Genomic DNA, 24308 nt, shown 5'->3' with positions numbered 1-24308 from the left:
AGAGAGCTGGGGAGCTGAATGGAGGTGAGGGAATAGTGTGATTGTCATGGTAAACGACAAACACAGGAATGAAGCCAAGAGTCTTAAAGCTTAAAGAATAGCATTAAACAGTTGTCAGTTTGATTACGTGTGTGTGTGTGTGTGTGTGTGTGTTTGTCCATCTGTTTGCTGTCTGTGCGTTTCTGGTAGCTAGATAGACAGAATGCTTTTCTTTCTTTTGATTTAATAAAATTCTCCCTCCTTCCTTTTAGGCTCCCTGGCGTCTGTGGTTTTGAATGGTTTGTGTACTCACCGTTTCACCCTTTATGGTGTGTGTGTGTGTGTGTGCATAAGTGTGTGAGTAATGCCACAGTTGGTTCTCTATTCAACAACTTGCAATTTCATCAAAAGCAAGGAAGTGACTATAAAAGGAGGTGAAGGACATAGGTGACCACAAGGAGTGAGAAAAGAAAGAGTAAAAGAAGGAGAGAGGAGGAAAGATACACTGTAGCAAGATTAGAGGACTTTAATTTAAAAAAGCAGGGAGAAGCAGGGAACTCTGAGAACTTTGAGCTAGGATAGAGAGAGCCAATGGACAAAATGCTTGGATGATCATCGTCCCACGTCATCCCCAAGTCCCCAACACATCCCAAAACTACTGGATGGAGAACCATCATTCCAGAGAACACAGTTCCACAGCTCCATATCTCAGTACTAGGAGTGTTCTATACCCTTCTAGCCTTTGTCTTGCATGTTTATCTGCTCCAGAGTGTACTATTCTATTGGCAGTACTTCTCTGCATGGATTAGACAAGCTGTGTCTGTGTGCATTTGCACATCTGTATCAGCAACAGTGGTAGTATGTATTCATTAAAAGGGGTGTCCACAAACATTTGGACATATAGTGTATGACTGTCATAAAGGGAGGAGACTGAGTGGTGTTGAGGTGTGGAAACTTTGCCATGGAATATAGAAGGTGTGCAAGGCATGATTATGATCCTGTCTCTCACACAGAAAGAATGGGGTAAAGATAAAGACAAAGAGTGATAAAGACAGAAAGGCAATGGTGGGATAAAGACAAAGAGTGATATAAAGACAGAAGACAAGAGTGAGGTATAAATATAAATAGTGAGTTAAAGGCAGAAAGACATGAGTGAGGTAAAGATAGAAAGAGTGAGATAGACAGAAAGAGTGAGACAAAGACAGGAAGAGTGAAATTAAGACAGAAAGGCTGAGTTGAAGAAAGACAAATACAGAAAGACAATGGTGGGATAAAGACAAAGAGTGAGATAAAGACAGAAAGACAAGAGTGAGGTACAAATAGAAAGAGTGAGATAAAGACAGTAGGACACAAGTGAAGCAAAGATAGAAAGAGTGAGATAAAGACAGAAAGAGTAAGATGAAGACTGAAAGACAAGAGTGAGATAAAGACAAAAAGAGAAGAGTGAGATAGAAAGTGAGACAGACAGAAAGAGTGAGATAAAGACAGAAGGAGTAAGAAAAAGACAAGGCTGAGTTAAAGAAAGACAAAGACAGAAAGACAATGGTGGGATAAAGACAAAGAGTGAGATGAAGACAGAAATACAAGAGTGAAATAAAGACAGAAAGAGTGAGAGAAAGTGAATGGTAAAGCTTGGAAAGGTAAAATGTGAGAGCCAGAAAGATAGTGTGTGTGTGTGTGTGAGAGAGATAGAAAGAGATAAAGACAAAGTCAATGAGAGAGAGAGAGAGAGAGAGAGAGAGATAAAGACAAAGTCAATGAGAGAGAGAGAGAGAGAGAGAGAGAGAGAGATCTAAAGACAAAGTCAATGAGAGAGAGAGAGAGAGGGAGAGAGAGAAAGCAGGGTGGGGAGAAAGTTTGGGTGAAGTGGAGAGAGCTAAATAAAAAACTGAAATGACAGAAAATGGAAAAGAGCTGTGTGTGTGTATGTGTGTGTGTGTATGTGTGTGTGTGTGTGTGTGTGTGTGTGTGTGTGTGTGTGTGAGAGAGAGATAAGTAGAGGAAGCAGTTGGATCTGGGATAATGATTCTGTGGAGAGCTGCTGATTTGCACTACAGTGAATTCTTGATATTTAAGCGAGAGAGGGAGAGCGTGTGTGTTAGGGTTTGCAGTCAGAGTGAAATGTGTGTGTGCCACTTTGTTAACTCCGCTACCTGAGAGCGAGTGATTTTGACAGCGTGTGCGTTTCTTTGTTTGTGTGTGTGTGCGGAAGGAGCAGGGAGCTTTGAGAACCCCCTCAGTGAGTGGCTTTAGTGCAGGGAGGATGACGTTGCATGCCGCTTTACTGCGATGCGCGACAGCATAAGCAAACCTCCATGGTGCTGACTGCAATCAATTAGTTCCACCGTTGAGCTGCTGACAGGAACAGCCAGGAGCTGCAGGGACCTGATAGTGATCACTCACTGGGTGGGTATAATATGTCCCAGAAGTGGAGTTTGAAGACATTGGACGTGAGCTGTGAACACGGTCCACTTCGCGTCCAACCCAGTTTCCCACAGAGTGGATTACACCTTACAAATGATAGCTAACTCATTTTTCTGTTTTTACCGCTTCACAATGAATTGAAACCATCACCTCTTTCATAGACATAAGCATATACTATATGCCTAAATGTTTGTGGACACCTCACCTAACAAAAGCATACTTTAAGTTGCACCAATGGCTGACACATATATGCACACACACACAGCTTGTCTAGTTCCTGTAGAGAAGTATTGCCAGTAGGACTCTCTGGAGCAGATAAAATTAATCTATTGCCAGGCATGGGCTAGTGGAGAATTAAGCCCCTCAGTATTGAACTCTAGAATAGTGTGAACATGATGAGGTGGGGTGTTGATCATCCAAAATCCTGACCTGAATGCAATCAAAACCTCACAGCAATGCTGCAAAATCTGGTAGAAATCTGGTAGAAAGCCTATTTCCCTGGACAGTATAGGCAGTTACTCCAACAAAAGCAGGATTAACTTTTTAATAGAGTTGGGAAGAAACAATGAATGAGCAGGTGTCCCAATACTTTTGTCCCTATAGTGAATCTTTTCATAGTGTTTAGAGTGTTCATGTGTGCTGTTGGTGGTGGTGTGTAAGCATGTGTGTAGGAGGAGAGGGGTAATTAATTGCTGTTGGGAAGCAGGGCGCTGCCACTGAAAGGAAGCCCAGCTGCTTTAGGAAGAGAGCCAGTGTTTATGTGGGCAATATTTTCATTACGAGAGAGGGAGAGAGGGAGAGAGAGAGAGAGAGAGAGAGAGAGAGAGAGAGAGAGAGAGGAAATAGAAGGAACAAGAGGGAGGAAGGAAGGGGAGTAGAATTTCTCAGCTCCACTGATTACAGTTCAAACATATACAAATACTTTCTCTCCGAAGCCGCTGCTTTTCATCTTCTAGCGTTCATTTGCTTTACGCACAGTTTATAATCGCTGTCACGCAAAACCTCCCAAACAGCAAAGCAAAGAGGAAAACCTTCTTAACTTCCAATGGAAGTCTATGTAAAAAGATTGTATTCTGAATCACTTTAGAGCATTCTGATTGGTCTATTCATTATGAAATGATGATGTGCAATGATAATGTCAAAAAGTAAAAAACTGCCAAGATGGAGATACAAGGTTTTTGCTGGACAGCTGCATTATACAGCAATCTGATTGAAAATCTGGTTGAAAAGCTCTTAATTTGTTCTTTGTCTTTATGGCAGCTAGTTGCTATGAAACCACAACGACTTCTTTACTCTAAGCTGTTGAAACTACTGTTTTAGTGAAATTGCAAATATAATTGCTGTAATAACAGTAATCAAAACACTTCAGGGAGTGTGTTATCATGAATATCATCATAATTTGGATGATCTGTTAATTATCAAGGCTGTTTTAGAGCATTGAGGGCCCTAAGCGACATCCTTCACCCTACATCCCAGCCCACACTATGGTGGAAAAAAACACTATGGTAAAAAACACTTATTAGCTTATATAAGATTTATTTATTTATTTATTTGTTTATTTATTGTCAAGGGTATTAAAAAATACTTTATCCTGTCCATGTCAGGCTTTCTAGTAGCTTTGGAGCATTGCAGTAAGGATTTGATTGCATTCAGCAACAAGAGCAATAACAGTAAGGTCAGGATGTTGGATGATCACCACCACTCCTCATCTCCAACTCTGAAATTCATCCCAAAAGTACTGGATGGAGCACCACCATCATTTCAGAGAACACTGTTCTCTCACTGCTCCACAGCTCAATGCTGGAGGGCTTTATACTCCTCTAGGCCACACCTGTCATTAGGCATGGTGCAGATAGGATCATGCTTGTCTGCTATAGAGAGTCCTATTCTAATGGCTGTACTTCTCTGCAGGGACTAAGCTGCGTCAGCAATAGGCACAACTTAAAGTAGCTGACTGCATTCATAATAAATAGTGAATATTGCTTAAATACGGTATTTTCCATTAACAGAATTTGTTCTGTCTGTGTGTGTGAGAGAGATCACTGGGCACTGCCGACATTTATTAAAGTCTGGTAATGTGGTGTTTTCTGTTCACCACAAAGAAAGTGTGTGTATTTGTATTACTGCTCTTTTTCCAGAGTCAGGACACACCCATCTCTCTTTTCTTAACCCCAGGCCCACCTCTCTCTGCCAGCCTCTGCTTTCTTACACCACTCTGTCATTTCGTCATTCTACCAGATGATGCTCACATCAGGAATGACCACCAGCATTGCTAATTACCCCGGGAGCATGTGTGTCTTTGTATGTGTGTGTGTGTGTGAGTACGTAGCCAACACAAACACCTGAGGAGTGTCCGGATGATATGATGTCTCTGGTTTAGTTAAATTTAATTTAATCAGTGATTATGAGGAAGGTCGTGTTGGTTTAAAAGAACAGATTATTTATACAGCAACCAGAGAGAGAAACCAGACAACCTGGCCAGCGTTAATATGTGTGTGTCTGTGTGTGTCTGTGTGTGTGTGTGTGTGTGTGTGTGTGTGCCATTCACATTCTTGGCCCACAACTGTAATATAATGCAACCCTAACCACAGAAATACAGAGAGTATACTATGCGTTTGAGTCTGTATGTGTGTGTAGACATCTGTGTGTGAGTGTGTGTGTGTGTGTGAATGTCAGTAAAAATTAAAACAAAACAGAAAAAGGGTGGGCAGTGGAAAAGGAAAGAAAATGAGGGCAGATGGAAAGAGAGTAAAAGCGAGAGAGGGAGAGAGAGGGAGAGAGAGAGGCCATTGTAATGTCGGCTGTAATTGTGTTCAGATGTCTGTCCTCCAGTAAGAGACACTAGACCAAACACACACTGCCCGCACTCTGCCTCAATTTGTACCACACAGATGATATTATCAAACAGCAGCACTCTCTCTCTATCTGTCTCTGTCTCCTTCTCTCTCTCTCTCTCTCTCTCTCTCTCTCTCTCTCTCTCTCTCTGCCCTCTCTCCTTCCTCATAGGTCTTGCCTCTTTTCCTGACCCTCTCTCAGCAGGCAATCAGATTGTATTTATACTCAAGTAGCCCACCTCTGGCATTAGGCAGGCATAATGCCAATAGGTTTCATATTTATCTCTTCCAGAGAGTCATATTGGCAGTACTTCTCTACAGTGACTTGGCTACTGTGTATATGTGCATGCATTAGCACATCTGTGTCAGCAATGGGTTCAACTTAAAGTAGCTACATGCATTCATTTGATGAGGCGTCCACAAACATTTGGACATACAGTGTATTTGAAATGGTAGCATTTCTGAAGATCACTCTGTCCACACAAGAATGCAAAAATAACCCTTAACAACTCGTGTGATCATGCTAGCCCAGCAGAGGTTTGAACATCTCAAAGTTTGATGTTGAATTCTCCAAATTGCAGCATAACAGACAAAATAGACCTAAATACAGCATGAAGATTAAGCAGATATTTTAAGAACAAAGAATTTGTCACTGGTTGTGGCTAAAATGGGTGCCTACTCCCTTATTAATGTTGCACTATGTAGGGAGGAACTCTTTAGTTCAATAAGTAGTGCTAAAACACAAGTGGATTTGGACACTTCCTCATTATCAACATCAGCATCATAAATATCAGAACCACTCGCATAAACAAATGTAGCCTGAACTGTGTTTTAAGCATTGTGCTGTTCATGAAATAATCTTTGACTGTCATGTTGCTTAGCAATTTAAGCCTACTGTAATGAACTATAAAATATCGGAAATCCACAGCATCCAGTGGATGTAATTGTCACCTGCTTATATGAGCAAATGTCTAAAGCTGCATATCATTCCACTGTCTTTTGCTTAGTAACAAAACTATTGTAATGCATTTTGGTTCACAATCTGCCTATGTAGTGAGCTACTTTCTTTACTACAAATGACCAGTGCATTGTGGGAGATTATAGTACCCTCAAAATCATTCCAAATTCCACTTTATAATTCAGAAACTCACTTACTTAATAGTACCCTAAAATTGTAAAAAGGGCTGCATTTCCGTCACAAGCACTGTCTGTATTGCTTTGTCGATGCCATCGCCACTACATCACACACACACTCCTGAACAGGCAGTCATTAATTGGCAACAAGCATGCTCATTTTAACATCATGACCATACGCTGTGCCTGTCCGCACATAACCCTCCATCCTGGAGAGCATTTATTTAAAACCTTAGGCTGTGGTCATGTGGACAGGAAGCCAAAACTAAGAGAAGAAGCTATGCTTGCGTCCAAATGTGTGGACTGGGCCTGAGTGTGTGTGTGTGTGTGTGAGTGTCTTTATGAGCTTATTAGGCAACTTTATTAGTTGCCTTGAGCTGATCTCAGTGGTGGTCAGTTGTCTCCTAATAGGTCAATATTATCTGTGGAGTACGATTTCAGGCACCCGCAGACACACAACTGAGTGGAACTGTAGCATGTTTGCTTACACGACTCCAGTCAAAACAAAACCAGGAGGGTGTAATGGGCTCAAATCACAGAGATACAAATACACACTCTGCATGTAGAAATTGCCCTTTTGTGCTTACAAACGTATCTTCCCCAAATTCTGAACCTTATCTCTCACTCTCTGGCTCATATGTATGTGTGTGAATACACACATTCACATTCACACAATGTCAGAGAGCCATCCAGATGTGGTAAATATTTTAGTTGTAAACAGAGCATTGCACGGTATTCATGTTTTCGATTGCATTATTTATGGTTACAATTTGCTCAACCGTGCCAGAGTTTTGTTTGAAGTAGTTAAGCCGTAAGCCAGAATTCGGCAGAAGTGTGTGTGGGAGTGTGTGTTTTCTAGAAGGCTTTTTTTTTTATAGCAGACGAAGATTGGTGTTCTGTTATAGGTTGTTGCCTAATATTCTGCATAAGAACTTCGGCAGTGTCACACAAAAGCCTTGTATCTAGCAACTTTACAAGGAAAGAAGGTAACCCTTCGTCATTTTGGAAGATTTCTATTGGTCCATCTGTCATGAACTATTGAATGATATTGATAATCCCATAACAACAGTGCATGCCAAGTCAAAGATCTGCACTACATGTCCAAACATTTGTGGACATCCCTTCTAATGAATGCTTTCAGCTACTTTAAAGTGCACCCATTGCTGGCACAGATGTGCAAATGCACATACAAAGCTTGTCTAGTCCCTGTGGAGAAGTATTGCCAGTTGGGACCATGCCAAATGGCAGACATGTGCTAGAGGGGTGTAAAGCTTTGAGCGTTGGGGTGTTGAGGTGATGATCATACAGCATCCTGACCTCATTAATGTTCGTGTGGCTGAATGCTATCAAATCCTCACAGCAATGCTCCAAAATAACAGAAAGCCTTTCCTGGATGGTAGAGACAGTTACTCTTCCCTGGGTTAGGTTGGACAAATGCTCTTGTGGACCAGAGATTCCCCCTTAGCAGTGGTTTTCCCTAATGACAGGGGCCTCTTTCAGCAGGCTACTTTGCCCTGCCATCACACACATTGTTCAGGAAAAGTTTTAGGATTATAAGGGAAGCGTTCAAGGCCTCCAAATTCCCCAGATCTCAATCCAACCAAGCATCTGTGGGATGTGCTGAAACAACAAGTCTGATCCACGCTGGCTCCACCTCACAACCTTAACTTAAAGGATCTGCTGCTTAGGTCTTGGTGCCAGATACCACAGAACACCTTCAGAGGTCTTGAGCAGTCCAAACATCAGAGGATTGATATTTTGACTGCACATATGCATATGGCCAAATGTTTGTGGACACCACTTCTCATGATTCCATTCATCTAGTTTAAGTTGCACCCATTACTGACATAGATGTGCAAATGCACACATACACACACAGATTGTCTAGTCCATGTAGAGATGTATTGCCAACAGAATAGGAGCAGATAAACATGCAGATAGCACCATGCCTAATGCCAGGTGTGGGCTAGAGGGGTATTAAGCCCCCCTCAGCATTGAGCTGTGAAGCAGTGGAACTGTGTTTTCTGGAATGATGGTGCTCCATCCAATAGTTTTGGGATGAGTTGGAGATGAGGCAGGGCGGTGATCATTAGACATCCTAGACTAATGCTCTTGTGTGTGTATGTGTTTGTATGTGTGTGAATGTATCTACAGTATTTGGCAGTAATTCTTTCTTTCGTTTGTCTCTGTGTGTTTAGCATTAACTGAAATGTTCTATTAGTGTTTTATAGCTCTTGGCAGCGCTGCCTTGCCTCTGTTACAGCGTTCTATTTACCAGAGCTCTATTAAACACAGGTTTCGACGTGTGCCACCTCCACAGGAGCTTTTCTTCTTTTCGTCTAACTTTTACTATCCTTGCTCTCTCTGCTCCTTTCATCTTAATGAGGGTTTATACAATGGAAAGATGGAAAAGGAACTGCTTTTCAGCTCTTCAACTTCTTTCTGCTGCAAGGAGAACGGCACAGAGCCTGGCATCGGCTGCAGCAGTGTGTCTTACGTGTGTATTTGTACATATGTGAGCATGAGAGAGAAAGACAGAGAGAGAGAGAAAGAAAGCTGTATGTATGTAACCTATGTCTCTTTCTTTCTGTCGCCACAATGAGTTCTGTCGTCTCATTGCTTTCTCATCACTTCTGTGAATGCACACACACACACACACTCATATGCACTGCCATTTGTCACATTCCCTGATAAGTAGGAATGCGGTGTGTCAGCACCCGCCTCGCATGATACCTAGGAGAAGAATGATAGCTGGAGATTGCACTATGTGTATGTGTGTGCATGTGTGAGGGTATGTGTGTGCGCTCGTGTGTCTGGCTACCACTCTTGTGATCCTGAGCTTGTGTACAGAGATAAAACATGAGAGAGAGATGTTGGATGGGGGTTGGGGGGTGGGGGTAAGAGTTAGTGGTGAGTGAGTGACAGCATGAAAAAGAGTGTGTGAGGTAAGACAGTTATGGATGAGGAGAAACAAAGAGATGTGTTTGTACATGTACACACACACACACACTCTGAGAAACTCTCAAATTGCGGTCAAAGCTCAAATTCAGAGAGAAAGAGAGAGAGCGAGATAGAGAGGGAGGAGGCATCTTCTGCCTGAAGTTAAAGAGTCAATGTGGTTAATCTGGAGAGATTTACTGTAATCTTGTGCTGATTTGTGGGTTTGTATTCATCCCACATGTCTTTTATTTCTGTCTCTGTCCTTGGCTGGGATCATTTGATTAAACAGACACACTCACTCTATCTCTCTCCATCTCTCTAGAAGCAGGTGGGGGGAAAAGCCTTAATTTGAATGTACAGTGAGTCCAAGAAGTATTTGATCCCTTGCTGATTTTCTTTGTTTGCCCACTAATAAAGACACTATCCTTCTGCACTTTTAATGGTAGATATATTCTAACATGGAGAGACAGAATATCAAGACAAAAATCCAGAATATAATTTTAAAGAATATATTTTAATTAATTTGTATTTCAATGAGGAAAATAAGTATTTGATCCCTCTTGCCAAACACACTCAATACTTAGTGGCAAAGCCTTTGTTTGCAAGCACAGCGGTGAGACGTTTGTTGTAGTTAACCACAAGTTTAGCACACACACCAGGGGGAATTTTGGCCCACTCTTCTTTGCAGATCCTCTCTAAATCATGAAGGTTGGTGGGCTGTCGCTTGGCAACTCTGACCTTCAGCTCCCTCCATAGATTTTCGATCGGATTGAGGTCTGGCGACTGGCTGGGCCACTCCATGACCTTAATGTGATTTTTCTTGAGCCAATCCTTTGTTGCCTTTGCTGTATGTTTAGGGTCGTTATCATGTTGGAAGACCCAACCACGGCCCATTTTCAGATCCCTGGCAGAGGGGAGGAGGTTGTCCCTCAGGATTGTGCGGTACATGGCTCCATCCATCTTCCCAGTGATGCGGTGAAGTAGCCCTGTACCCTTGGCAGAGAAACACCCCCAAAACATTATGCTTCCACCTCCATGCTTGACGGTGGGCACAGTGTTCTTGGGGTCATAGGCAGCATTTTTCTTCCTCCACACATGGCGGGTGGAGTTGAGGCCAAAAAGTTCAATTTTGGTCTCGTCTGACCACAAAACCTTCTCCCAATAACTTGGTTCATCTTTCAAATGATCATTGGCATACTTGAGGCGCGCCTCCACATGTGCTCTCTTCAGCAGGGGTACCTTTCGGGCACTGCAGGATGTGAATCCATTGTTGCGCAAAGTGTTGCCAATTGTTTCCTTGCAAACTGTGGTCCCAGCTGCCTTCAGGTCATTTGCTAACTCCTGCCGAGTGGTTGCAGGACGATTTCTGACTGTTCTCAGCATCATTGCCACCCCACGAGGCGAAATCTTCTTTGGAGCACCGGGCCGAGGTCTGTTGATTGTCATGTTATACTCTTTAAACTTTCTGATAATTGCACCAATAGTTGTTACTTTCACATCCAACACCTTACTAATCTTTTTGTAGCCCATTCCAGCTTTGTGAAGGTCAACAATTCTGACTCTGAGGTCCTGTGACAGCTCTTTGGTTTTACCCATGTTGGAGACTTGAAATCTGTGTGATCTGTCTGATTCTGTGGACAGGTGTTTTTCACACAAGTGATTAGTGAGAACAGGTGGCTTCAGGTCAGGTAACAAGTTGATTGGGAGTGTCTAACTGGTCTGTAAAAGCCAGAACTGCTAATGAATACTAAGGGATCAAATACTTATTTCACTCCATGAAATACAAATCAATTAATATATATTCCTTAGATTTATTTTCTGGATTTTCTTTTTAATATTCTGTCTCTCCATGTAAGAATACATCTACCATTAAAAGTATAGAATGATCATGTCTTTATTAGTGGGCCAACGAAGAAAATCAGCAAGGGATCAAATACTTCTTGGACTCACTGTATGTATGTTGATTATTTCACAAAAGCAAAAACATGTGGGTTTAGGCCAGTCTACTAGTGTTGCAGAGACTAATATTTAAAAAAAAGGTGTATCTCAGCATCATATAATCTTTTTTTTTAAAGTTGTTTTTCCTTTGTCTCCCAGTTTGGTACTGCCAATTAACTCACAACCCCTAGCACTAGCAATGATCCCGACACTAGGAGGGTAAGGACTTAACACATGTCAGCCTGAACTGCTGCCTATGTGGCACCACCGGGCAGCCAAAGCACCGGGTCCCCAGCTCCACCACACCAGCTAACTGAAGCCTGTGCCCCCCCGGATAGTACTGCCGATTGTGCTCTCTCAGACTCCGGTGCTGATGGCAAAGCGTTTATATCTAACATTATCTACAACTGTAGGGGAATCCCAGGAGCAAACAATATCAGTTCTCACATAAAGTTGCTTTAAAGTCTAAATATCTAATACGTTGCATTATGAAATTGTTGCAAGACATTTATCTAGCTATTATTAACAAGATTGAATTATTTTATCTACTAAAAAGGTTATTATTAAATTTTAGACTTTTGACTGAAGCTATATTCTTACATTTGAATCATGTAACACAGGTAGATGAATGCAGTGTTAGGTCTTAAGTCTTGCCCAATGACTCTTATTGATGTAGTGTAGTGTGGTTGTCCAGCTGGGGAAATTAAATCCTAGTCTGCCATAGATTAAAGTTATTTGAATGCTAATTGTAAATTAAAATGTAAGTAAAATTCCACTTCGTTATCATTTTATGTTAGTGGTTAATCAGACAAAAATACCTTCAGTCCAGCTCCTGAAGTCCTAATCAGTAGGAAAGTTGTCTTGGCTGTATCTGCATAGATACCAATAAAAATAAACCCTGGTTCAACATTTTCCCTTTGAGTGTTTCAAGAGCTTAACAATGAAATGTATGGAGTATAAAAAACAACAAGCATGATTACTCTGCATGACGCTGCATTATTCTACTAAAATATTACTAATAAATTGTGTTTTCTCAAAACTCAGTAGGCGTTATATATCAGTAAAACCGAGGGTAGCACATGGTTTAGGATGAACTCTTACCAAATGTTTTGGTTAAGCTGGAACATATCCAAAGGGATTCTACATTACTGTAAACTTTAGACGTCCCACTTCCTAAGACACCTGACAAAGAGATATCTGTCTTCTAAGTACACTTTCATGCTTTTCTCCATCAGACCTGCTGGCCACTAACCGCTCCTCCATCTTCTCTGGTCTCCGTGGTGACCTGCAGCTGTCAGCGATGTTTTTGGATGAGTACCGCGACAGGCTGTTTCTCGGGGGGAAGGATGTTCTGTATTCTCTTAAACTGGACCACACACACTCGGATGCTAAAGAGGTAAACACATGCTCGCATTGATCATGGATGCATACAAACTCTGATAACTAGAAGTAAACAACAGAATCACCGCTGGTGGATCAGCTTGATCAAAGACTCAAAATAAGAGTCCTGTTATTAGAGGGATATTTGACTGAATAATCAAATTCAAACAGTTTTGCCCCAATCTCAAATGTGCTCATTCAGCCAAGGCATCTGAAGGTTGCGTCTTTAGGTTTGAACTAATGTAGCTGGCAGGTAATGAAAGCTTATAGCTCACTAAGTAGCGTTGTGCCAACTGCATGCCTAAATTATTACATAAGTATTACATTAAGTATTTGACTTTGCTTTGGGTGAAAACTGGTTCACATAACACACTGTAGCTTCTAAGTCCTGAGCTTTTAATATATTCCTGGGTCAGACCGGATAGTGTTGCTGTCCTCTTGGTGTCTTCCTGGCACAATGTGTGGTTAGCTAGTAGTAAAGTGTTTTAGTCTATTAACTTTTAGCCTAGAATGGATACCCGTTTGACATCCTTACGCTGTGCTTTTGAGTTCCTCTTCTGATGTGTGGTTAGCTGTAGTCTGAGGTAGTCCAAGGGAGCAGATGTTGGAGAGAAGAAATGTTAAAATCCAGTCAGCTCGGGTTAGCTTTTAGCCTAGATGACTTGTCGGAAGCTCACTTAATTTACAGTGGCACCTGTCAAAGGGTGGGAAATATTAGGCAACAAGTGAACAGTCAATTCTTGAAAGTGATGCGGTAAAAGCAGGAAAAATAGGCAAGCGATAGAGTCAGAGCCACTTTTACAAGAACCAAATTGTGATGGCTGGGCGTCATCTATTTATCTATCTATATATTTATGGATTGTATAAAAATAATCTAATCCTATTGAAACGTTTGCATTTTTTCAGTTATTTACTAAAGAATGGTTTGAGGTCAAAGAGGTCAGACACCCTTAGCCGGCCCACACAGAAACGCACATTCATGCCACCCAGACACACACTCTTATAGTCAGTTAGCCCTTACTTTGGTTTATTTGAGAACCAAATCTGCTTTCTCACATATTAATTCAACATTCAAATAAATAAGCCTCTACCAGCCCTGCAAAAAACACAGCAACTCATTTAGCAACTAACAAACTAACCACACACACTCATAACAAACGGACATTTAGCTCAAATAAGCTAACCGCACATGTGTGAAAACTTTCATTTAGAGCGTGCTAAGTAATATAAACATTAGCATTCCCGCCCCTAATTAAGAATATGTGTCAATTACAGCCTTATAGTTTATGAGGTCTGCTTACAAGAAGAGTTTAATTTTAGTGTCTGATGTGTGCTAGCAGGACACTCAGACTGGCTGTAAAGCCAAATACGCTTGGATGTTATGGCCTCTGTAAGGAGTTTTATTGCTGGGTGGATTCTGTCTGCGGTTGGCTTACAGCAGCAGTTCTGGTGACACACTCCTCATTGCATTCAATTCAGCTAATTACTGTGCCCTACGTGACCTGAATTAGAAGTGCCAGTGAAGAGAAAGCATAACATTATGCAGAACAGTGAAAGAGAACCTGAGTCTTGGGCTCTCGCTCTATTGGTTATTCACATGTCTGTTTGGTTATTCAGATTTCTGTTTGGTCTTGGTGTGGCCTGTATCTAATCCTAATAGCTAGATCATTCATTAGAAGGGGTGTCCACAAGCATTTGGACATATGATGTAACATTAAGGTTAATGTGCACTGAAAGCACTGGAAAACATCTTAACTCTAGTCAATTGTTGTTAGAATATTATATTATAAGGTTATGTAACTTATTTCTGTACATTTCTTAACTTGCTTTAAGTGACTTTTTATTATTATTGAGAAACTGTCATATTCTGTTATTTTGATTATTTTGCTTGTATAATAACATGAAACAATCTTAACTCTGCCGATAGAATAAAACTATTTCTCTTGTTAAAAATACTTTTAAAAAGCTAAAAACATCTACAAATAACAATATTTGTCATAACAATTTTATAGTGAGGAATATTAGATATACTGTCTAAATTTTAAGTGATGAAAATGTACAAACAACAGCTAGTCAACTAAATTAGCCTCACAAAACTTGGATTCCACTGACACAAAGGAAATCCTGGGTGACAACTTAGCCAACACAGCTAGACAGGAACCGTGCTGACCAGTACTGATGTCCAAGTGCAAGCGGCTAAACCTCTGTTGAAATGGGATGACTTAGCTTATGATCAAAAATTGTCATCAACTTTGCTAACATAGCAAAATACCAAGCAAGCGCAACAGCTCAGGACAAGTAAGCAGCAAGTCGAACAGGAAGAATCTTTTTTAGCTCTCGCTAAGCAGTAAAAGTCAGACTGCGAGAGTAGCAGCAATGACAGAGACTCCATGCTTCCTATTAAAGGTCAATGTACCATCAAAACTTTTGGAGGCTTGAAATTTTGAAGCTGGTATTGTAAGGTAAAGTAGCTATAATGTTCCTTTAAAGTTCCTTATAAAGTTCCCAAATATCACTTTTTGCAGTATATTAAATGTAACACCTCACTGTCCATCCACTGTACACCACCCTCACAGCGGTCCTCCAGATTTTCTGACAGTATGGAAAATTCATTTCCACCAGCACTGAAAAACCACATATTGGACATGTATCAGATTAAATCATAAATGAAAAAATCTGTTTTTCATTTATGAAGAACAAATTGGGCCACTGTAACTCACATTGTGAACATGGCCTTAGCCATCTTTGTGCAGTTGTGTGTGTGGGTGTGTGCTTGTAAATGCCTTTGGCAAATGACTGTGGTTATTTGTGTGCGCAAGCTTGTGTGTGTATAATACTCATGTCTCCTAAGTCCTGGTCAGTGTGTGTGTGGGCTGGTCAGATGATCCAGATCGGAAGAGGAAGTATATTGCCATGGTGAGAGACATGTGAGAGCTACTGCCACCCTTGGGGTCGGGACCTTTGGCTTTTGCCCCAGACGCAGACGCTCCTTAATTCACCTTCTACTTTGTATTGACCTAAAACCACTTAGACATACAATAGCCCTATTGAAATGTTTCATTAATAGTTCATTGAATATAATTAGAATTCAGGAGAATTTGTACATTGAAAATATATATATTGTTTGTATAAAATGATTTAATTGTTCATGCATGCATCAGTATTCTCTGAAAAAATGGATAGTGCATTAAATTATAATAGAAGCCAGTGAGTATAATCATCCTTTGGAAGGTTTTCATGGAACTGAAAATGGTGGTTTCTATTGGATCTCTCCCAAGAGTGTAGCGAACCATGGTGGCAAATATACTATAAACCAATGAAATAACCAAAGGGTAGGTAGCAAAACTGAGTTTGGGCTGTTTGAGTCTCTGCATGTACAATACGCTGCATTCCATAACTCCTAGCTTTGCAGGAACCAAAGCTGTGACTCAATGGAAATAGCATCACTTCCTCAGATCCTCATTCCAAACAATGCCGTTTCTACATTAAGAGATACAAAATCAAAACAAGTGCACTGGGCCAAGTATGACCACAGACTAGATGACCCCTGTACACAAGCCTTATTTGAACTAGATACAAGCTGTCCTAATGATGCCTTGCAAAAGAACAGGAAATATCTCCAGGCCGAGGAAGGATGCTGGGTAATGTAGTTGATTGCAGCATCCGGGTTGAGACAATCATGTAACAGGGAATGAGTGCAAAACAAAAGGTAGTGATTCACTGATGACTAAACCATATGAATGGTGAGACTGCACAAATGATGATGTTAAGCTCCATTGTGAAGACTATGATCTTCTTGTTTTCAATCTGCGACACTTCCTCTTTAGCCAGAGTTTCAAAGAAGGCTACATTTAAGCAGAAACTTCACCAGATCCAAATAATAAAGAGTTTCAGGAGCATCCAACCTAAATTCTTCAAGACAATAGATCGCCAGGACCAAGGTTGGACACCCCAACCCCAAATTCAGGAGAATTTGTATATTGAAAATGTATAGATTTTTTGTATAAAATGATTTAACGTTTCATGCATGCATCAGTCTTCTCTGAAAAAATGGATAGTGTAATACCAAGATTGGGACACCCCAACCATGGTATTACAGCAACTGGTATAATAAATCATGTTGTTGTTGGTCATTTTGAGCAGATGGATGAGCTAGCTTTTGCTCATCTGTTTAGTGTAAGCACTAGTTTTAGTGTTCTCAAGGACATTAAAACTATCAAATATCCAACGCTCCCAGCATTGTAGGAAAGTTTCTAGTTTAGTCTTTCCATGGAAAAGAACAGTGGCACAGTGTTGTTGTTTTTTTGGTTGCTTAGCATGTGTGCCAGTTTTAAAAAGAAACTTTTTTAGTTAACATAAGCACTTATTAAGAGCTTAGTCTTGTTGAACTGCTAAGCAGCGCTAGTTGCTGCTAGATGGTTTTAAACTATAAGCGAACCATAAACACTTCATCGTCGAAGCAGTCCTGATTAATGTTAGTTGTACAGTTTTAAAGTGCTCAAGCACCAACGCTCCTTGTAGGCAGCGTGCTGGGGCTGAAATAAGACCATAGGTCATTCGCTCTGCTTGACGCTCACAGCTGCAGTGCTGGCACAACTTTAACTGGCATGAAAACTCCAGCTGCCTCGGTCTGAAGTTATCAATTACATGGAACAAAATAGGGTATTATGTCAGTGGCACACTGCTTCTAGCCTGTATACACACTACGCACACACTCATGTATGCCTGTCTCAATTTACAATGAGTAACAGTAATTTAGAGACATGGCCAGTTATATGTGATTGATTTATGCAGTTTATGTAGTGTATCTTGTACACTCTCTTTTTCAAACCATTACAAAAAACACTATTGTTTCACCATCGCCATCCGAACCAGTACCATGTTTTTACTGTTAATCTGTTAGTAGTTCTGAATGTAATCTAATCTCATTTGTCCATAATTACAGTAATTGCAGCACCCCTAACCCAGTAACCCCCTAACCCACACAAGTACTGTGTATACAAGCTCCTCTCCGTACACCCAGTTTAATGGGTTTAATTGGTTTATAATTGGTATATTGCTGAGGGTTGTGGGAAATGTATTAGGCTATTTAGAACTGTTTTCATCCAGTCTTCTTTCTGCCTCTCCAGATTCACTGGCCATTGCCTGGTAATCGGGAAGAATGTGTCCTGAAAGGAAAGGACCCAGAGGTGAGTGAAAGTTACTTAGTTCTAGTTTTCCATTGCCTTTCTCCCCCTCACACGCCGGTTTGATCTAATTCCTGGGTCATTGCCTATAAGCTCTTATACTCAATTAAAAGCACAATCCTGGTCCAGACAAGTCCTGCTTTGAACGGATATGTGCCTGAACAGATCCCTGTCCAAATGAACCATGGCCAAAATACATTTAAAAAAATGTGAAAGAACGTGTCTTTTTTTTGGCTTAGACATGAATTAATTGCATGTGCAGTTGTAAAACATTTTCTTGCATTAAAATGTTTTAGAAGCATGAGAACGCTGTGAAAGTTTTCTCCACACGCTACAGGAGCCCAAAGTCATCATCGATTGCAGGCTAGGCTTGTTGACTGATGTAGCAAACTTCCTCGAGTAGACAGTTAATGTTTTGCATGAGTCCTGTGGCTGTCCGTGATCAATGTTCATTGTTGCGTGCCGGTCACTTGATAGCGCTTCTGTCTGGTCCACTAACCATGGATGGAAAATGATCTAGTAAAGTAAATAAGTGTGGTTTAATGCCCCTTCCGCTGTACATGACCTACAAATTCCTTCTCTCGCTTCAGCCTAGAGGACTTGCCACAATAGTTAAGAGTACTATTAAAAAAAACAAAACATCCCTGCTCATATTCCACTGCTTACTATTCTACACCGCAGCTCCATAGTAAGATAAAAGGGTGGCAGAATTACTTAAAGCTGCACAGTGTATCATTTTCATTCATCATTGTTCATATGAAAGAACTAAAATTACAGAGTCATTAGAGGAAAACGTAAACTTGCAGTCACCCAGTAAAGCTGTGCATATTCATTTAAATGTCAGAGCTGTCAGGTTTGGCTGGGGTTTATTTTTGTGCTCCATCATACACGTCTTTACAAATTGTTGTTGTAATCTAAGGTTTAACAGAAGGTCCAGCTGGATGGGCTGAAAACTCAAGTAGTGGGTGCCAAGCTCAAAGTGCTGTTATGAATGACAATGCAGCAATTGCTCCACACACTGATGTCTAGCAATAAGGCTTTATTGAAACATGCAGCTCAAATCTGATTTTTATATAGTTTGAGCAGGACAGATTTTCTGTAGTCTGAACAGCACAAGGCCACACGAAATCCAGCGTCTTTATTTGGGGGAAAGCAATGTGACTCGGCTGTGCCAAATAGATCAGATTTTCATGTGAGATTTTCTGACGACATTCTTAATGTCAGAATGGGCAAGAAGGAGGTGAAGTATGTCTTTGCGCTTTTCACAACAAATGTTGTCACAAAGCAGGTTTACAGAGATTCGGGTCAGAGCCTCTTTTGAGCAAGCTAGTGGCAACAGTGGCAAGGAAAACCTCCCTCGGATCAATAGGAAGAAACCTTGAGAGGAACCAAGACTCAAAAGGGGAACCCACCCATCCTTTGGCCTTTTAACATAAGGGAACAGCTTCTAATGTAATACATTTAAAGGGAGTGCTTAAGTCTCTGAATATCCCTAGAACAACCTATCAGTCTTTGAATGTGAATGTGTGTTATCCTGGTTTTCTCTCCTTTACAGTAGTTAAAGGTAATAGTATATTCTTGAATTATTGTAGTTTAGCCAATGCTTGCGAACAGACTCCCAGGCAGGGCGGCATAAATGAGTTAATCTGGTCTTGTTAGGGCTGTAAAATCTCACTGTTTCTGGTAGCACTATGTCAGACATTGGTTTGTTTCATGATGATGGTAAGCTATTGTTAATTTTCTGTTTTGGGTTGAACATGTTTCTTGTTGGCTTCGGGACTATACTTTAGGACTCTATCATCATCATTTACAGCTTAATGTATAATATATTTGTAATATCTTGCTTTAATGGGAGGAATAATTGAATGATAGAGAAGGCTGTTATGCTAAGCAAAGGTTTCCTTGTGTACAGTTAGCTTAGCCTCATCATGAGCACCATGTGGTCTCACAGCTCTTCAGTCAAGATGTAAACAAATTCTCCATCCATGAAATGAAATGAAATGTCACTGTAACAGTGCCTCCAAAATGGCGCCTTAGTGACTTCAAATTCTTGAACACATCACTGACAAAGATCGATTAGTGAGTTAGCTAGCATGAGCTGTGGCCTTTGCTATGCTCTGTTCCAGTTGTAGTTGATAATATGAGCAGCCCTGTTGTGAAATATAGCGCAAACATTCTGTTAACTAGTTATTGGTGTGAATTAATGGCAACTACACACAAGTCCCCTTACAATGGTCATGCCTAACAGATGCGTAAGATTACAATGTCGTTGAGCAATGTTTAAATATAATTTTCAGATGTTTTAAAATAAGTTTTAATGCCTCTCTAAGACGGGAGCTTACATTTTTAAATTTCAACCAAGCAATTGGCACAGAGTTAAAGTGGAAATGCGCAATGTGCAAAAGTGGCCAATATTGGGGAAGGCCGTGGATAGGGGACTAACTGCTAGCTTCTTCGCTTGTTGGCTCCTGCTACTGTGTCAACCAGTGTGGATATGAGAGCAAACGTGACTACAGTCTGCTGTTGAACTGATTTAGTCACTTGTAAGTTAAAATGTGAAGACAGAAACTGTTTGTAGACAGTAAGTGCAGTAATATGGAGTTTTCCTTTACACCACTGAGCGATATGCTCATAAAGATTTGATCCGCTGACTTAACTTATTCATGTTTCCAAGAACTTGCGCTAACTCCTGAGCCTCATAAAGTATAATAGCCTTCTCTGGCTTCAGATAAAGACAACACGCTCTGTTTCCTTCTCTCTGTAGCCTTCAGTTTCTTTCTTTATATACAATACTGAGCTTAAAAGTTACTGTCTTAAAACCTCGATACAGTCTCAAGGCTAACGATATCATGAAAGCACACACACACACACACACACACACACACAGCATCTGCTAGAGTTTAGTGTGTCCTGGTCGTAAAATGGGGTCCAGAGGTGTTTCAGTGATTATGAGCTGTGGTGACTGGAGTGACACAATCGTTTGATGTGGCAGGTGAGGTAGATATTGGATGTGTGGGGTTTAACGATGCAGTTTATGTGTGTGCAGGCGTGTGTATGTGGGAGTGACTGTGCAGATGTAAGACACATGCATATATATATATATATATATATATATATATATATATATATATATATATATATATATACCAGTCATTGACCTTTGATCTTCCTTTCATTGAACTATTCCTGACACTCTCTAAGGAGCTAATGATGCACATATAGTTATGAGAATACATATGAGAATACGAGGTGTGTGTGTATATGTGTGTGTGTAGGATTAAGGAGGGCATTGTGATAGTTTCCTGGAATAAATGGGTGGAGAGTTCACGGAATACGCCGTAATCAGTTCCTGCAGCAGATGACTTTGACCTTGCCCCTTTTTTTAGCTGAAACACAGGGTTGGTTTCCGCTGGCCAGCGAGTGCCCTCTGAGCAGCGTAAATGGGACAGTCATTGAGAGAACAGGATGAAGCATCACTCCACTCTCCTCCAACATCAAGCTGGCGTTTCTTTCTTCCTTTCTTTTTTTCTTTTCCTTTTTGTGGAGATGGCATATCGGTATCAATTAGGGCTGCATGATATATCACTGCAATATTTTTTGTGTGATATTTATGTATGTATGTATAAATGTAGAGGTCATGATATGAATAATGCAATCCGTGTAGCCAAGACTGGAGTAAAATAAATGATCCTGGGCAGATATAATCTGCTTGTGGTAGATCTGCCATGCAAAATGAGAACAGTGTTTTCTTTCCTCTTAATTTGCTTTATGTGACATTGCCCGTCCTGTGATGTGACTATTGTACATGCTCATATTGCGATGGCTGTGCTGAAGCGACGTATTGTGCGACCCAAGTATCAATGAGTAGTGGTATTGGGCCAGTATTAGCAGTGGGAAACAAAAAAGGATCTGATCTACTCCAGTGACAACACTAGCCTGAAACTGCACACACTCACACTGTGTGATGTGACATTCTTAGCTGTGTGGTGTGAAGTTGTTAACAGTGTGTTTCTTCCTGTGGAATAGGAAACTGTTTGAGTAGCTTGAGCACAAAATAATATTTGTTGTATTATTTTCTTTCTTTCTTTCTTTCTTTCTTTCTTTCTTTATTTATTTATTTTGAATGGGATGTATTTTTTGAAAATAGGCCATTTTAAAGCTTAATCATTTTTAATGAAGAACTATTGGATTAGTATCTGTAAAACATAGTGGTATCATGGCATCTCTGCTCTTTATTAAGCTTATTTTATTTAATTACAGTGTGTCATTACTTAGGCTAAATGTAATTATGAAAATATGTGTGTGTGTGTGTATGTTCTTACAGACAGAGTGTGCTAATTTCATCCGACTCCTGCAGCCGTTTAACCGGACTCACCTGCTGGCCTGCGGAACTGGAGCGTTCCAACCTGTATGTGCACTTGTGCACGTCGGACACCGCGGAGAGGTAAGACACACAAACATCGAGGCAACACTGTAACCAAACCCAGTCTGTGTAGGTGTGCACGTCTTCGAAATCTGAATGGGGCAGAAAGAGAGACGTACTAGGCCCTGAAATAAAGCCTATTGCTCATATCCTCCCTTCCCTCCATGTACTGGTACAGTAAAAGGCCTCTGCTGCTGTTGTTCACATTGTTATTCATACAGTCTATTGTGGCTCTTTCCCTTGACTTGAATGGGTTATATTCAGCTTGTACAATTTTCTGTAGATAAGTGAGTCACAATAGAAAGAACTTTGGACAACAAGTTGAAGCAAAGCAGGAAAGTAAGGGCCAAGAATTCAGACAAACAAAGCTATCAATAGAGTGACTCTGCTTAGTCACACCCCAGTATTACACATGGGTGATTCTGCAGTTGGGGGCTCTTTTTACCATCTTAACTTTTACTAAATAAAATGAGCAAGAATTATGTTAAGCACCGCTTACATGCTGTAAAGTACGTATGACAAGACTGAGCTGTTATGTTAGGCACTACATTGACCAAAGTATTGAGACACCTGCTAGTTCATAGTTTTATTCTGAAATGAAGAGTTAAAAATAGTCTAAAAATACTGATATTGATGTTTAAAACATGAATATAACTGAATACCTGATAATGATTTTGGTACATAATTGGTGCAATAAGTAATATATGTATTTTGTAATTATTTCTAACATGATTTTTGAACCTGGCCAAATAAAAATGTGCATAATTGTAGCATCATCATCTTATACACCTCAAAAAGCCATGGCATTTTGTTCAGTCTTTTTTCGTAGCTCCTTCAAACAAGCACATGGACAATACATGTAGTTCTTATGTAAATAGCATGTAATTAATAATTCATTCATAATTTATAGAAATGTGAAAAAATGTGTCATTTTTTTGACATTGAAAGGATTCGGCTGAAGTCCTGTTGATACGGAACTGAATGACGGTAGCAATGACGGTAAAAACAGTAATAATAAAGAATACATAAGACTGGCTGACTACTATCAACCAAGAAATGGAGGTACAGGACTTTTAACAGGTCGAAACTGTTTTGGGTCAAATGTCATCCCACCCACAGGCTGACCCTAGAGGGTATGACCTGATCGCAAGAGGAGAGAAAAGCAAACATGCTGATTGATCATATAAACCTTGCTATTCTAAGGACGCCACTTATATACATGCAAACAAACACCACAACCCCTCGCTCCCCCACCCTTGCCACCCACACAACAGCCCTGCAGTGTGAACCCCAGTTCATTAGCTCTTTACTGAAATGTAACACCAGCACGCCACAGCCATACTACAACACACTGTAGGCGTTTTATTACTGTTTTATGTGTTTATATGCGCTGTCTATAAGCAACAGCTGTATCACATAATCAACAGCAGAGAGGATCGAAAGAAAGAAACTGTTAAAGCACCGCATACAGGACAGAACAAATTAACAGCCCAGACAGAGGGTGTGGAGAGAGTGAGAGAGAGAGCGAGAGACAGAGAGAGAGAGATTAATGAGGGAAGCAGAAATATAGGGGGCCTGTGATTGAATGAGACATAGAAAGAGGTGGAGGGAGGGATGAAAGTGAGGTGAGGATGAGGTGTTGGGGAATGGAGGCCAGACAGGGGGTAAAAAAGACAAATGCAGGAGAAAAGCTGTGTTGAGCAGAACATAGACCAGGTGGAGAAGAGAGAGAAAGAGAGAGAGAGAGAGAGAGAGAGAGAAGGAGGGAAACAAAGAGAGAGAGGGAGAGATGTTGAACATTTGTGCTGGGATAGGCAGAGGGGGAATTTCTCTTTTAATATTTCCCTTGTTGTTTTAACACAAGGATGGCAGGTACTTGGAGAGAGAGTGTGTGTGAGAGAGATAGAGAGAGAGAGAGAGAGAATGCAAGTGTCTGTGTGTGTGTGTGTTCACTCTGGACTGAACATCTGGTGATTTCAGTCAGGGGTGTAAAAGAGCATATCCTGCTGTGCATGCCAAGACTTCACACACACACAGCTCTTGTGCAAAAGACATGCCAATGTATGAGAA

General features: G+C 40.7%; 1 protein-coding gene across 1 annotated transcript in view; it reads left to right on the top strand.

Annotated features, from left to right (window-relative positions):
* sema3bl (sema domain, immunoglobulin domain (Ig), short basic domain, secreted, (semaphorin) 3bl) overlaps nucleotides 1-24308 on the top strand; it is a 46567-nt gene that overhangs the window by 4516 nt on the left and 17743 nt on the right. Inside the window, exons 2-4 of the mRNA XM_072681576.1 lie at nucleotides 12485-12645; nucleotides 17759-17818; nucleotides 22140-22259. Of these exons, the coding sequence (XP_072537677.1) occupies nucleotides 12485-12645; nucleotides 17759-17818; nucleotides 22140-22259 (341 nt within the window). The remainder of the gene's footprint in view (nucleotides 1-12484; nucleotides 12646-17758; nucleotides 17819-22139; nucleotides 22260-24308) is intronic.

The sequence above is a fragment of the Salminus brasiliensis genome, chromosome 6, assembly GCF_030463535.1.
Source record: "Salminus brasiliensis chromosome 6, fSalBra1.hap2, whole genome shotgun sequence".
NCBI classification, from domain to species: domain Eukaryota; kingdom Metazoa; phylum Chordata; class Actinopteri; order Characiformes; family Bryconidae; genus Salminus; species Salminus brasiliensis.
The sequence above is the reverse complement of the archived record's forward strand: the minus strand, read 5'-3'. Positions and strand labels throughout refer to the sequence as shown.